Genomic DNA, 16,943 nt, shown 5'->3' on the forward strand with positions numbered 1-16,943 from the left:
AACTTTATTTCTTTTTACTGCACCCCAGGAGATGTCTTGAGCATCCCAGTTGAAAAACGCTGATCTAAAGTGATGAAACCAACATCAGCCATTTATTAAACAGTAACCGGTCCAATTATCATTCCTCCCTCCCCATCCACCCCATGGGGGAGGGGGGGGGGGGGGCCTTCATGTATTGATGAGTTCCTCTGGGCTCTGTACTGCCCTATATCTACTATAAAGCACCATGGCTGTTCCAGGGAACCCCCAGAAAATCCTAGTGCCATCCAAAAAGGTGTTCTATCGTATCAAAGGACACGTTTATTAGATCACTTGGGCCCTGTTCGGCCTTACACGTACCAATCACCATGGCTGATCAGCAGCTCTCCCAATCTACAGTTCTATCAGCATCTATTCCAGAAAGGTGTTCGGTCGTATAAAAGGACACTTTTGTTAGATCCTCTGAGCTCTGAACTGTCCTACACCTACCAATCACAATAGCTGTTCTGCAGCTCTCCAAATTATAATCTATCACCATCCAAACATGGGGTTCTATCGTATCACAGGACAGGATTATTAGATCACTTGGGCTCTGAACTGTCCTACATCCACCAGTCACCATGGTTATTCTGCAGCTCTCCAAATTATAATCTATCACCATCCAAAAAGGGTTTCCATTGTATCAAAGGACATGTCTGTCTGATCACCTGGGCTCTGTATTTGCCTATACCCACCAATCGCCATGGCTGTTCCACAGACCTTCTGCACCTGGAGTACCTCTTCGTAGGGCAACGAGTGGCGCCAGCTCTGCATGACTTCCTTCGAGTTCTTCTGCATGCCAAAGGTTTTGTTCTGAATGTTATTCTCGTTGGTATTGTTACGCACCCATTCCTGAATGTTCGCGGGCATGGTCAGACCTACGAAGTCATAGATCTCCTGGGATGCCTTGACAGGATTCAGAGCTAGGTCTTCATAGCGAACAAGCATATAGCGACCCTCCAGCCAGGTGGGTCTCGACTTGGCCAATGGGACATTATCCCGTACCCACTTACAATAATTAACGATGGTATTAATATGATAGCGCGAGTGCTCCTCTAAAAGCCCCAAGTTTTTAAGCGATATAAGTGGAATTTGTTTAGATTTGGACAAGTGGACCTTCTTCCCGTAATAGGAACGGCGTGAATTAGCAGTTCCTCTGGGATCTCGTACCAGATGAATGATTTTAAGATTGATATGATCTTTCTCTACAAGAGTTTTCAGCATATTCAGATCCGCCCTGATGGTCTTCATGCCGATGCGGCCTCCAAAAGCTTTGCATCTTTCTTCTACGAGGTGATGTGAAGCATGGCTACAGCCATCGGTTATTTTGCAAATTGGCAACAATCCGCTGCTCTTTGATTTCCCCAGCGGCCATTTTGAATAGCTGTCGATGAATTCCGGTGTAAACTTGCATTTTGCGAGCATGCTCAGGAGAGAAACGGAGATTCCCTGGCGACGGACTTCAGCTGCAGCATGGTGACGAATAAAACTATCAACCGCATGAAGAGGCTCGAATATGTAAAAAAATGACGGGTTCTGATTGAAAAGCTCGCCAACTAATGATGAACCTGTCCTCATGCGAGCTAGTACTACAATAACAATAGGTTTATCATCATTCTCCCTAGGTGTCTTCTCTTCTTGGACTTCATTCGGAGTGTTTACAAGTTCAGCGAGTTCACCAAATCCTTCGTCCGCAGAACTGGAGATGTCGGAAGAACTCTCATCGGGGAACGTTACCTCCTTTGATCTGAAAGTTGGCAGCTTCGGAAGGGTTAAATGTGAATTAAAAGGCTCCTCCTGGTCTTGATCGACCAATGCATCCTTCGTGCTGCTGACGATCGCTGTAAGACCTCTCCTGGATACCCCGTTCTCCGACAGCTTACTGTATGCAACCAATGAAAACAAGATGGCCGCCACACAGATGATCCCAAATGCTACGAACCGATTCATATTGCCTCAACTTCCCTATTTCTAGGCAACAGTCCCGTATTAAACAATGTTCTATCTCTTACGATACCGATTCAATGTATGATCCATCAACGTCACGCATCACGAGTCCAAACACAACCATCCAGAGAGTCCAAACACAACCATCCAGAGAGTGTAAACAAATCAAGAGCGTATTGAATCAAAGGAGGCTTCATAATCAGGCAGTGTCAACACGGCTTCAGGTGCTACAGTGTGTTCCGTCGCATGTGAACACAGCTGCAAAATTTCCTAGGTATTTGAGAAGGACACACGTGCACACTTGATCCTTCATGAACACTCCAAAGCATCAGACATGCAGAAAACACATGGCATCGTAGATCCCTCACGCAGGCCGCAAACTGCTCAGTGATCTCGGTCACGATCTAAAGGCATTTCCTACAAATTGAGTGAGTACCCTTGGATGAGTCACCATGACGATCTGTCAAGCATGCCCCTCTGGTGAATGACTTTTCAAGACGACTTCCTCTCCTCAAGCTCCTCTCTTTCTCAGTCAATCTGTAAATACACACAATTCAGTATTCAGTATTTAGTATGTCAGTTATGGCGACAGTATATAAATATAATTTGGGTTCACTAGATGAAACGCCTAATACAATCTTTATACTTACTGATTAATGTAACTACATGTACATGTAAAGATATACAAGAGTAGTAATGATAAATTGATAGAACTTGACCCTGAATTAAGAAAATGGCACAATTTCCAAAGGAACTGTTTGAATAAAATTTAATTTCTCAATATTAAGTCCCATTCAGACATGACACGGTAAACCGCCTTAAGCAGCAAAAAAAAACATGGGAAAATAAATATTCCATGTAAATTTAATAATGGAAAGCAGCAATTTCATGAGGGGGGAAATACATGTACATGTACATGTAAATGTACCCACAGATGTGGGCTAAAATGGCCCCCAAAAACCTATTGATTTCGTACTTTACGATTCAGAAATGTACATGTAAAGTGAACTGACCTTTTATTTTCATTTTTAAGCTGTATACTGCCTCATGCATGAACAGGGCATTGCAGTCTAGACAACCCTAGTTATAACCAACTTGTCAATAGAAATAGTACTTGAACTTTTACCAACATGTCAATAGAAAAAGTGCTCACTATTATACCCACATATCAATAAATGGTACTTATTATTACCACCATGTCAATAGAAATAGTACATGAACTCACTAAATATTACCAAAACATCAATAGAAATAGTACTCACTACCTAAAGAGTGTTGCTACAATGTACAAATTGCATTGGAAGTAGATATTGTTCAACCAGGGCCATGTTTAATCTTGTCAATAACAAGTAACTGTTATACTACATGTAGCTACTGAAATCAATGCATTCCATTGACTATGAGCAAATTTATTACAGAAATGAGACACGTGTTATTGATAAATGGATTTGGGAAACAGAGCCCTTAAGTCAAGCATTGTTTGTTGTTTCAACATTATACAGCTGTCCATGCATGAACATTAAACATTAAAGGGATCCGGTAACTTTGTCTCAGATTCTGAAACAAAGTCCTGGATTTAGCTCATGCTGCAATGATCATTATAAACCTTTAGGTCAGTCAGGAACCCTGTGAATTTTACAAGCCGATCGCCTGTCTGATTATCAAGATATTTATGATTGGAATTACAAATTTTAAAAACCGTTTGTCAAACGGTTTTCATAACACTACAGTCTATTGGGGAAAACGAGTATGGTAAATCCGGTCACTCAAAGATTTTTACTTACTTGTATTTGAGGCACTTCTCGATCATTTTGAAGCGCAATTTGTTTAGGGCTTCTATATCACACCATATCACAGACACTGATAACACGTAGGGCCGTGCATCTCAGATTTAACATTGTTAAACGATGCCTTTAAAACAAACTATTGATCTGTGTGACAAACCTTCATCATAATTGCTTCCCAAAGATTAGTAATCTTCTGGACACCAATTTCTGCTGCTATCAAGAATATTTCAGCACGACTTAAAAAAAAATATTTGTCCACACTGTGATGTAACTGCATAGTCACATACATGCCAACATTTGAAAATCAGAAATCTGTACAAATTATGCTATTTTCAAAAAAAAGAGGAACAATCCTAACTCTCCTATTCAATACTACAGACAAATTTGTACAGGAAGAGGAACACCTGCATTAAAATGATAATTATCTTCTCCCAAAAAGAGGAATGTTCCTCTTTAATCTGAACAGTTGGCATGTATGTAGTCACATTTCTTCCCTAGATGTCTTCCAGTTTAAGTTCCAAGCCATACTGTACTGTCTTACAACTATACAAGTTCAGTGTTGTTCACCAACATTCTACATCCTGTCTCCAAATTCTTGTTTTCCTGTCTGGCACATATACAATGCATGCAGTCAGCAACTCTTAAATCTAAACAAAAACCTGGGTAGAAACTTCCTTGATCCATGTCACCCTCTCCCCACCCATCTACAAGCCACGTTTGCACGGGACCGTCAAAGTTTAAAACGTTGAGTTTGTGAAACTTCAAAATTATAAACAATGATCCCCAAACAATGACAAGGGATTCCCTTGGGACCGTCATACATTAGTTACTTTAAATCGTCAAGTTTGTGAATCCTCAAAATTATAAACAATGATTCCCCAAGGCCAAACAATGACAAGGGGTTCACAGTTTCGCACAGGAACAAAACTTTGAGTAGTCAAAATCTTAAGACTACAAGCGGGGCAAGCAGTCGTTTTAACCGTACAAGCTTGCTGGCGCAATCTCAAAGTAAATTGCATTGAGCCAGGAGGCCCCCCCCCCCCCTGCCCGTAGTTATTGTGCTTACCTTGAGATGGTTTATAACTTCCAGTAAAGTTAAAGTTTTCGTAACCAAAAGTTCATCTGCACGGTTCCTGATTACAAGATATCTTCCAAAATGTTTAAACCGCAACCTAAACTTAAAGTTAACAGAGTGTTGTGTGAACCTAACTACTATCAACTCTGATCAGGGATGTACAGGTCAATGGTACTCCTAACATTCAACATTTCAAGGTTTGAACTTGAAATTATCCTAATGAGATTTCCTCCTCCTCCTTTTATCAACCCAGCCAAATAATGGAGTCAATTTAAAGTGAAGGAAGTGAAACTTCCCCATGCCACATTGTTGCCAAGAAGCTACTTCTCCAAGACAATCATTAAATGTTTCGATTTTAAAGATCAAATCACCATCTCTTTCCGGTTTGGCACTTAAATAGTTGTTCGCCTTCTGCTTTCGTTTGAGCATATACATACATGTGGTAAGCTCTGTGATGAGGAGGTATTAATGATAAATCAAATTAAACTGATGTCAAATCATAAAAAATAAGCTGCAAGTTAAGTCCTCATGTGAACTCAGTAGGTACAGTATCTAGCAATGAATCGCATTCCAAGAGATATTAGATTTCAAATGTTCTTTACGGAAGAGATGTGTTGTGTTGACCTTCATGTACATATACATATTTGATAAAAACAAATTGCAGGAAAACGCAATCAATGAAAAGCACAACTTACCGTACATGACCACAGAAGCAGCATCCCGTTCTACAAAAACTGTAAAACTGGGCGGGACTATTGCAAATGCCCTTAATAACAGGCCAGCTTTCATGTCATCCGACCTCATTAAAAACTAGTTTCTATAGTTTCCTTGTACAGCGTTTCTTTATACGATGTTGGGATCCAGTCTGTATATACGATGATTATTTACACAACGTTTCTTCATACAAGTTCAACTGAGCACACACAAGTCTATACTGCAGTCTGCTTGATATATTATCATTGCTCTACTTCCTTTCTGTAAAGGTCAAATTCTCTGTAGAACTTGTCCAGCTTTCATTATACTCGATCTTTCTTACCATCATTAATACAGACAGTAGCTGAGTAGTCTTTGTTCTAAAACTACATGTACAGTATATCTTGAATCTGAGCATACACCTGTAATTCAGTGCAATAAAAAAAAAATAGTAATAATAATATCAGATATTTATATAGCGCACATATCCACCATGCAAGGGGCTCAAGGCACTCCAATATTACCCGGCTCTGCTAGGCTGCCGATTTCGGTGCCCATAGTATTCACGGAATTCCTTCCTACCGGTACCCATTTAAAGGTAATCCCTAATACAAAGTTTTTGGTATGGGGTCATGAATTTGGTTCAAATAAACATATTGGAAGCATATGCGATCCTACAACATTCAGTGATCGTTGTGGCGGTTGAAATCGAGTCTAAAGTTATGAAATTATAAATAATAGACTCTTTATGTTGTAAAGCTCCCTCTCAAGGTCAAGATATTAATTAAGCTATGAAAAAGTGTTTCTTGACTAAAATCGACCGATTGTACTCCTGTTTGGAAATTATATATCACATCTACATATTCTGAGATTTTCATGGTCACAGCTACTATTGTACGGCCGTAGGCGCTATTTGAAATTTATCAAAATTTATCGAGAGCACCGGTAAATTTTTATATTCAATTTTTCTCGAGAGCAGAAGTGTTTTAGGGGCAAATTTTTCTAGCGCTTATAACAAAATTGTAAAGAATCACTATCCACCCAATTTTCAAAATTTCCCAAAACTTTGTAATTTGTATTACCTTTAACACCTGGCTGGAGAATGGCAAATGTAGATTAATGTCTTGCCAAAGGACGTTAGTGCCGCCACGGGACTCGATCCGCGGACCCTGTGATCTACAGTCCAACGATCCACTAGACCATACATTTCCATATAAATAGCAATATAATAAATTGTAAATTAACCCCAGTTAATACAATTCATAATATCCAGTGTGATTGTAGACCACTATACATGTGTAATTACATATTGTATGAAGTCATGCTGTCAAAAGACTTTGCTGTCATAGACCTACAGCACAGCACATGAAATATAAGATGCAGAACGTAATTAATAACCTTTCAGGAAATAATGTGGATGTCAACTGAAACTTGAAAGCATTCACAGCCCTGGCATTACCGCACACTGGCATACATTAAAGCCCCTGTAAAGTGTTCGGAGCCCCAAAAATTGATGGCAAAATTGAAGTCAAATATTGATGAAAGAATACAAAATTAATTTTTCTGCGTACAACAGAAAACGCAAACCCAAATTCTTTTATCAATATTATTTGTCTTCAAACACATTTGTTTTGGAAATCCTCTTTCACATTATGATACAATTTAAGTGAAATTTATGCCATAACATTTTTGAAAAATTTGGGGCTCCAAACACTTTAGAGGAGCTTGAAGAGTGTTTATGTTCATGCTATTGATTGTTGCTGTAGCTGCTCTGGACACAACCATTGTTGTTGTTGTTGATTTAGTCTTTATGGCGTCTATCGGTATCTTTCATTTATGGATATTTACGCCAGAGACTGACAGAGTTAGCCTCTGCTCAAGACTATTTTAAATAGACCTACATGTATTTACTAACCATTTCAATTTTATGGATGTTTCTTTCCTGGGAAACAAGTGACAAGTTATTCCATTAACCTGTACTACAATGCTTGGATTCCAAGCTGCATATTATGTGTTGCTTTGTTGGGCGAGCCTCAGACAAGCTTTCAGATTGTCAAGAACACCATTTCCTTAAAAAGTATGCCTAAAATATGAATATATTAGTAAACAGGCCTATTGTGTTTAATTGTCTGATCGTAGTCTGAGTCTACAGACTACAGACTAGTTCATACTCACACTGTGTTTTAAATTGAGAGAGTATCTGTTGCCATGACAACCATTGTCTCATCCTTGGCTAACTCAAAGGAGACATTAAAGGTTCTACATGTATGTCCCTTTTGCAGCGAACATCAAATTCTGTAGAACTTTGCAGGAATTATGGATATTTCATGTATGTCCTATCTGTGAAATTTAAACGTTAGCAGTATCCTAATATTTAAATTATGCAAGGAAACCCGTTTACTTGCTAGACTTCACTGTCAGACACTATTGAGTGACTGACTGGCTTTTTCCATCTTTGGTACTAACATACGTAACATGAGCTGTAAAGGGTACATGAGCATTTGTCTACAGTATCAATAACCCACTTCTTGTAAATTGTAATGACCAAAATTAAACTGAATCTCTGCACAGCATAAAACGTATGACCATTCAGTACAATGGTCTGAAAAATCAGACTATTAATTACAGGTACTGGCTCTTGAGCTGCTAGTCAATTCGACAACTAATAGTTGTTATTTTCCCACTTAAAGACATTTTCAAGCCCCCCCCCCCCTTTTTTTTTTTTAGGGAAGTTCTTAATTAGTATTGTCTTTCAAATGCAGTTGGAATTTAACCTTTTCATATTTTTGGCCTGCAAATGGGACATAGTACCTTTAAAGTCATCACCAGCTCAGTTCATCTCAGAATCATATGATTGATTGATATGAACAAGGAACAGTGTGAGATATATCACTTTTACCTTGAACAAATAAAATATTACCTTGGAAGCAGGCGTAAAGTTTTACAAAATTATTTGCCCCTCGATGTCCGCTAGTGGGTTACTCTTGAATTTGGCGCTGTTCTTATAATAATAATAATAATAATGAAATGGACATTTATATAGCGCAGCTACAATACTATACTACTCTCCTGCGCTTAATACAAGTATCATATTATTAACCTGGTGAGCATGCACTGAAGATTGGCCAGCTTCCATGTCAACAGCCTTCTAACCTCTTAAAAACTAATTTCTTTAGACAGTATCGTTGTCTAATCTGTACACCCCTTTCGACCACACAGTGATTCTTCATAGGACGTTTCTTCAAAAGAGTTTCATATACATTTAAACAGGCTTTAAAGGTAATACAAAGTTTTGGTACTGGTCTTGAATTTGGTTCAAATGAATATATTGGAAGCATATACGATCCTACAATATTCAGTGATCGTTGTTGTGGTCGAAATCGACTCTAAAGTTATGAAATTGTAAATAATAAACATTTTATGTTGAATAGCTCCCTCTCAAGGTCAAGATATTAATTAAGCTATCAAACAATGCTTATTGATTAAAATCGACCGATTAGCTATTGTCGTTCGGAAATTATATACCACAACTCCTTGGTCGCAGTTACCATTGTACGGCCGTAGGAGCTATTTGAAATTTATCAAAATTTACCGGGAGCACCGGTAAATCTTTATATTCAATTTTTCTCGAAAGCAGAAGTGCTTTAGGGGCTAACATTTCTGGTGTTTTTTAATACATCTACAGGGGCATCCAAATATATCAAAATTGTAAAGAATCACTATCCACCCATTTTTCAAAATTTCCCAAAACTTTGTAATACTGTACCTTTAAGAGGCTACTCTGCACAGCACACAAGTAAATGCCAATCTGCTTGAAGTTGATATACATGTACATGTATCATTACACATTTCTTTTTAAATTACCCATAGTCTGAACATGCACAAAGTAACATATATCCCTCATGTACAGTGTATCCATGGTCAATGGTGTATCTCCACAAACTTCATTTAAAATGAAGGCAGCCTTCTGTACATGTAATCTAGATGAATGTCATGCTAATCTTGTGATCACTAACTAATTACTTTCCATATGTCTTTCTCATGAACATGAGCCCTGTAACTAGGCAGGGCTTGCCACAGGCAAGGTTTCAAGGAAAAGCAATACCCTAAGATTTAATTGGACGCTAACATGAGCCAGGATATTAATCTGCTTGTTGCCAATACTTAGCCACTTAATATCCCCAATATACATTTAGTGTCAAACCCGGCACAACTGTTTACTAGGATTTCAATTCTGTATGCTTATCAGTTTTTAATCTTGATACTTTGATGATTTTATATCAACTTGTTCCCAACTAACATAGAAATTCATGTTTTAAAACCTTTTGAATGTACTGGTACACACACCTCACAAACATGCATGTAAAATCCTTGTCCTGAATAAATCATGTTTTATACTTCAAAAGAGACCATTTCAAGAGTGTTCTTCTGTCTGATGATTCAATTTGCAATTATCCAGTACTGTCCATATTATGCAGAAAGGGATTGCGATTTGCGATCAGGCTCAGACTGTGACTCATCATTCACGCAAAGAGGAGTATTATTAAAGCAAATTTTAAAGAGACAAACAAGCTCTTGCTGGGACACAATTTGCAATAGGCTCATAATAATAATTCTGGATTTATATAGCCATCAATATGGAATACTGTCTCCAGTCTAACTCTAAGCACTTCACAGATGTTGTTATTACCCCTGTCATCAGATTCATTCACGCACACAGTATGCACAATTTACACTCCCTGGGGAGTATTCCTACCTGAGGGCATACATGTATGGCAATTTCTTCAAGACTGGATCTTTTGGTACAGTCGCTTTCATACATGTACAAGTGTTATTAAAATGTACATACATATGGTAGAATACATTCAAGGTCTGGGCATTTTGGTATAGTCGCCTCATACATGTACATGTACAGTGTATGTCCATGTGTTATAGAAATGTTGTTACTAAAAATATAAGTTTGGACACTTTGGTACATCTTGTATTGAATGTAAGACTATATTTACAAAAACTTTGGCCGGCTATCCTGAAGACAGAAAAGGAGAATACATGTAAATGCTTATGGCCCAAGCATCCAAAAACAGTTGTGACAGCAGCCCTTCCCCTTGACTACAATATGTACATGTAGTCTAGGAGACTGCTTGTACTACAGAGTCAATGGCTGAAGGGGCAATCCAACTTTTGTTATAAGTTAATTTGAAGGAAAGCAGAAAAATAAGATACACAGAATGGTGAAAGTTTAAAATAAATCAAACCAATAATAAGAAAGTTATGAAAGTCTGAAATGAGGTCATTAAATCTATGCAAATCTCAAATTGGCAATTTTGTGATTGGATTGTGATGTCTTGGATAACTCTTCTGTTTGTTGTGTACAAATATATCATTTTAAAATTCTGCTTTTTTTCTTTCTCTATTGCCTTCTCCCTTGGGGCACTACTCAAAATGTATTATGCATTGCATACATCATACAGTAGGTCCTCTATTAAGAAATGAAAAGATCCTGATTCATCTATTTTGAGAAGAAAACAAATATTTTAGTTATTTTGTGTATTGGAACAAACAGGAAAGTTGTCTGCCAACTACATCACAGACACATCACATGTTACCCATTCAGCCAGTGATTAAAACTTTCAAAAATTCAGAACTTTCTCATATTTGTCCTATTCCATTCCAACTTTCACCAGTCTGCTTCTTAGATTTTGTTTTTGTTGATTATGTATTTTAATTTCTTCTAAAGTATTTTGCTATCAACTTTATCAAGGTTGAATTTTCCTTGAAACAGAAATCAGAAGTTCTTTGGAATAGTTTTGTAAGTATAATCGATTGTGCCCTAGAAATGCACAAGTATGCAACACTGCACAAGAGAACAGTACTTCCCCACCCAAAGTCAGAGCATTGATTTTTATTGGAAGCAGAAGAGTTTTAAAGGGGAACTTTTAGCTCAAATGTTCACTGACCTGTTTCTTTAACTTTTCTGCTTCTATAAAAACCAACTTCATATCAGGGTGGACTTCCCCTTTAAGTTTAAGTAATTCACTTGAAGAAGAAAAAAAAGGTCCACTATTAAACAGAAACATCATTACATTCTATATGGACTAAACAATTTGGTCATGCACCCCAAAACTTTACAGACCACTTCACAAAACTTGTAAGACAGTAAAATTACACTCACAGTCAGAGTTTAATTGAAAATACTAACACCTAAATCAAATTGTCATTAAAACTGTTTAGTTTGACAATAAATTTAAAATCAAATCAGATTGATCAGCAATTTATATTCTAGAGAGCGACTGGTTTACACATGATGTACATGTAGGCCTAGACTACTTTACATACATGTACACACAGTTGTGTACATAATACGGATCTATCATCTTCGTCACAACAAGCACTCAGGCTCGTTCAGATATGAAGAGGACAGAGGTAAACCCATATGGCATTTTTTTCTTCAACATGAAAATAAAAGAATGGCAACTGCGCGCAGCAAAGGTTAAACATGTACAGGTACAATGTATGCATTTTTCACTTACTCACGATCACTTCAACTTCATTGAGCTGAGCTGATCGCTGAGCTCTGATTCATGAGAATCATACATGTATATTAAACAAAAGTTATTATAAAGAACAAAACTGTCACGGTTTAAATGATGAGGCTTAACTGTGCAGATTCAACAACAGCGAATTCAACAACAGCAAAAATTGGCCACCAGCGATTCTGCCGATATAGCACAAATGAAAAAAAGAAGATCTGACCATTTCATTTTTGTGGATCACTTTTTTGGTGGCTGAACAGACTAGGCCTACAACTAGTACAGTACCAGTATGGCGGTGTGACCAAAGTTCGCTTTCTCAAAAAATCGGTAAGATTTCGAAAATCTGATATCACCAATGGAAAGAGGGTCTTAAAATTACCCAGAAACGAAATTTTCTTTAGAATTGGTTGCGAAATTGTGAAAATATTGACAAAAGATCGGCAAATTTTGCAGTTATTTGCGTTCGTTCCGAAAAATTATCAACTTACCGATTTTTTAGCTGCACATAGAATTCTTGTAGAGCCTTTTTACTTGCACTGTACACTCGGCACTTGACAAGCACAAAGTACGATAATACGCCAACGGCGGACTGTACTATACTGGAAGAAGAAGAAGAAGGGTCTGGAAATCTTCATTTTGAGATCAGAAATCCTCAAAACTGTAAGTAAAGAGTGGTACTAACTGATTGTACGATATCTTGCCTTGCAAATTATGATATTACCTTATTTTTGATGGATCGCATTTTTTGATAAATCAACTGTAAGTCACCGTGCGTGAAGTTAGGTCTCATTGTTTTTATGACTTTTTTAGATGCAGCGCGCACGCACGATCGGACATCGAATTTTTAGATCGCGATATCTCCGAAATCCTTCGACGGTAAATTTTTCTAGTTGAACCAATCTGTAGTAAAAGACTTTGCCGTCCATTTGGTAATAATTGAAATAAATAAAGTTGTGTAGAATGTGAGAAATTATAGTTCAAATATCACATTTTGTAATGTGTTCTAAAATGTCCGCGAACTTTGGTCACCCCTTCATACTACAAGAACAACAGGTCTAAACTTCACAAATATGAATTAACAGATCATAGGCAAGGGTTATTAGTATTACTAAATACATTAGGCCTAGGTCTACTTACAAATGGTACGAAGTCTGAGTGCGCGTACATATACTATGTAGATGGAGCTGGAGCTTGGAGGAGCTGGCGTAACCAAGACTTGTCAGGATGAGGCGGCCAGCCGCTACCCGAGGATACGAGTACGATGCACAGTAGAGTCTACGGTACCGGTACCATACGGTACTGTGGCCTTAATCAAATTATGACGCTGACTAGACGAGTTATGAGATCGTGCTGTTCAGCCTTTTCAGTTCATGTTTGATATGGAGTACCGCAATTTCACAGAATATATAGAGATAACCAATAATCAATCGTAGGATTGCATCGATGAATATCGACCGCTATCATCTCGCTCAAAGTAGAACAAAATCTATTGTCTCTCTGTCATCTCCGCTCCTCCTCGAAGTTGTTCATCAATAGACAACACACATTTATGTATGGAACGCGATATGTGGAGATTGTATATATTTTATAAAAGCTCCCACAACACACATTGGTCCCTCCGACCCCGGAGGGGGGGGGGGGTCATGCATGCAGCACTATTATTAAACTAACTTTTTCTATATCGAAATACAGTTCGTATTTTAATCTTTCTTAAAGTTATTTATATTCAGAATATCAGAAAATATTATAAACATATGTAGACCCTATCTCATTAATTCTAATTCGAATATTTAGTGGGCAACTTTTGCATGAGGAATATAAATTATTTCCCTTTCACACGTTAAGTTGTTTTTCATCGGGCCCCTTGTAGCTCTGCCATTGCGTAACTAAGGTTATTAAGCAAACTGGACATAGACGACTCCAGGCAAGAGGGTCACACCCTGAAAAAGAAATCTTTCTACCGAAAGGAGCACGAGGGAAAAACTTCTGACGAGTGTTAATTTACCAAAAGTAAAGGTTATGAATTAAGCCCGGAATTAAGAGGTCACATTTTCGGGTTCACTTTATCTCGGACATTTGAAAAGAGATCACCTTTTCCCCTTTTTGAATGTACTTGAGTAGTACAAGATTGGGTTTCTGAAGGACATCGCGACGGGGGAGGTTATGCCCCTAAATCTGACAGATAATATATACGATGGAAAGGCAATAGAAAATTTGGACAAGAGCACTGAAATTACAATGCGACATAAATATTATTGAATACAGATATATTAAATGAGCTTAATGATAGAAGCATAGACTTTTTTTTAAGGCTTAATGTTTTGAGGAAGTTGAATAAGTGGGTTTTGAATATGCTTTTGATAGTTTGAAATTAAAGTTACTTGCATTCAGATTATTTCTTTTAACTATGCAACTCTGCATAGCTAATGATGTCCTCTCTTTTTAATCATTTTTTAGTCTGCAACATAAAGATTATCTGGAAAATATATACGAATGTAATGGGAACGCTAATATTAAACTATCTGGTAGAAACAGGGCCCGCAAAAACGATCGAAAATTAACCCCCTTCCCACAAACACCCCATTTTTGGCAAAGTATGATTTAAATAAAAAAAGAGAGAAGAAAAAGGGAGAGAAAAAAAAGAAGGAACGAAAGGCGCTGTATCTTTAATGGTTAATTTTAATGGCAACCCTGGAAACGGAAAACCTACATTGGAACGCATATCAAAGGAATTAGTATAGGTGATAAGCGACTTCCGATTCAAAAAGATTTGTTAAAATGGTATTTCCGAGCACGGATGGGACAGAATAATAAATATCAACACATGAAATCAAACAGAAGCGGCGCTCCGAGTGGGGGAGGGGCACAGTACTCCTTCCCACTTTGTCAAAAATGCCCCTTTTTACATAGAAAAGTGCCCTTTTTACTAAAGACAAGAGCTCCTTTTTCTTTCTAATATGTGCCCGTTCCACATTCTTATAAGTGCTCCTAATTACTACCGGTGATAAGTGTCCCCTTTACTTCTAATAATTGCCCATATTCAAATCTGAAAGGTGCCCCGTTTACTTTGCCAAATGCCCCCTTTCCTTTAAGAAGTGCACCTTCCCCTTCAAATAAGCGCTCCTTTTATTTTGACACACTTCCCCTTTTTCTTTATAAGTTTCCTTTTTCATAATTGCCCCCTTTTCCCTCGACAAGTGCCCCTTTTTATCTGCAATAAATGTCCCTTTTCCATTTTCATATATAAGTGCTCCTTTTTACTTCTGCTAAAAAAAATTAACTTTGAAATGTGCTTCATTTCTTGCTAAAAAGTGGCTTACTTCATGACATGTGCCAAAAATTTAAAGCGACTAAGAGCAACTTTTTTTTCTTTTATTTCACCAGATCTCACTTGCTACGCTGACTCGCATTTATAGTTGATACAATTACGTTACTTATTGAAGGTCTTTTCAGTCTTTCATGGTTAGATTGCCTGCTGAAAATCCCATCAGAATTTCCCCTCTGTTTATAATATGTAATTTGTCGCACTGCGACCTCAAAAATCTTAAGATTTTTGCTCGCGAATGGATATTCAGACCATCACATCCAACTGCAAGTATGATGCTTAAGCAATATCTTGGACCATGTAAAGAGAGGAACAAATATTAAATTTATCCCTGATAATGTTGTCATAATGTAAAATGTTGGGTAGGCAATGTTTAAAATTTCTTATTTTTGCTTTAAATTCCCCTCTGTAAGTGCCCCTTTTTTGTAGGTGCCCCCGGGGCCCCCACTTTGGAAGACGCTCCGCTGCCCCTGGGGAATAGTGTAGATTTTATTACACTAATATTATCATCGTTTGGACATCACTATTCTAAGAAATAATAATAAAAAAGGAGTAAAAGCATTGGAAGTCAGGGAAAAAATAAAATGCATGTATGAATACCTGTTGGTTTTTGTTTTGTATTTTAGTTGTAGGCTAGTTTAATTTTTTGATTTTTGATTTTTGATTTTTGATTTTTGATTTTTGATTTTTTTTTTTTTTTTTTTGGGGGGGGGGGGGGACTTGGCCAATCCATGGATTTACCATACCTCTATCACGGTGTTTCGGCCAACTTCCCTATTCCGTGTAATACTGGACCATGTGAGCTGCTATCAGAAACATCCCCGTTTATTATATTCCAACAAAACTGTGGACCACATTTCGTCCAAACATTCGGTAAGATATTTTTATTTTTCTTCTGATCAAAAACATGTCAACGTTACAAGAACAGCAAAATTATCCATTGGGGGTGGGGGGGGGGTGGGTACAATATTAATAGTCAAATAAAACGAAACATTTGGGATGAACTTGGTCGTGGGAAAAAGAAGGGGCCGGCAAAAACAAGAACAAGAACAGATGAAGGTGAAGCTTGAAGAAGAACAATTATAATTAAATTGAAGAAAAGAAGAAGTAAGAAGAAGAGAAGGAGCCTACAGTAGGATACAGGGGCGGCCGAGCGACTTTCAAAGTGGGGGGGGGCACCCAGAAAAATGGGCACCTACAAAGGGAAATCTCAAAGCGAAAATATACATTGTTTTAGACGTTGGTATATACCCCTATATTGTGATTACATTTATCAGGGATGATTTCAATAATTGTTGCACTTTATACCACATACAAGATTGTTTATGCATCATGCTTTGCAGTTGGGTTTGGTTGTCTTAAAAGTTGTTTGCCAGCGAGTGAAGCGAGCGAGGAGAAAATTTAAGATTAGTAAAATTTAAAATGTCATCTTATAAAGAGGGGGAAAAAAAAAACCCAATCCTAATGGGGTTATCAGCACATTCTCATAACGGAAGACTGAAAAGACCTTTGATAAGTAACATGAGTATATCATGATCTATAGATGCGTGCGAGCGTAGCGAACG

At 37.6% G+C, this 16,943-nt stretch overlaps 1 protein-coding gene across 3 annotated transcripts; it reads right to left on the reverse strand.

Annotated features, from left to right (window-relative positions):
• LOC579709 (carbohydrate sulfotransferase 1-like) lies at positions 1 to 13,584 on the reverse strand. Of its 3 annotated transcripts, none has more exons than XM_030981928.1 (2): positions 13,191 to 13,584; positions 1 to 2,502 (listed from the first exon to the last, which is right to left on the reverse strand). In XM_030981928.1, exon 2 carries the CDS (start codon positions 1,966 to 1,968, stop codon positions 634 to 636), a length of 1,335 nt encoding a protein of 444 aa, XP_030837788.1. In that variant the 5' UTR covers positions 1,969 to 2,502; positions 13,191 to 13,584; the 3' UTR covers positions 1 to 633. The 3 variants fall into 3 exon arrangements, with proteins under 3 accessions (XP_030837788.1, XP_030837789.1, XP_030837790.1); XM_030981929.1 differs by lacking the exon at positions 13,191 to 13,584 and adding an exon at positions 5,523 to 6,101; XM_030981930.1 differs by lacking the exon at positions 13,191 to 13,584 and adding an exon at positions 3,750 to 3,947.
• Positions 13,585 to 16,943: the final 3,359 nt, after the last annotated feature.

This window comes from Strongylocentrotus purpuratus, unplaced genomic scaffold (assembly GCF_000002235.5).
Source record: "Strongylocentrotus purpuratus isolate Spur 01 unplaced genomic scaffold, Spur_5.0 spur5_scaffold_12, whole genome shotgun sequence".
In the NCBI taxonomy this organism is placed as follows: domain Eukaryota; kingdom Metazoa; phylum Echinodermata; class Echinoidea; order Camarodonta; family Strongylocentrotidae; genus Strongylocentrotus; species Strongylocentrotus purpuratus.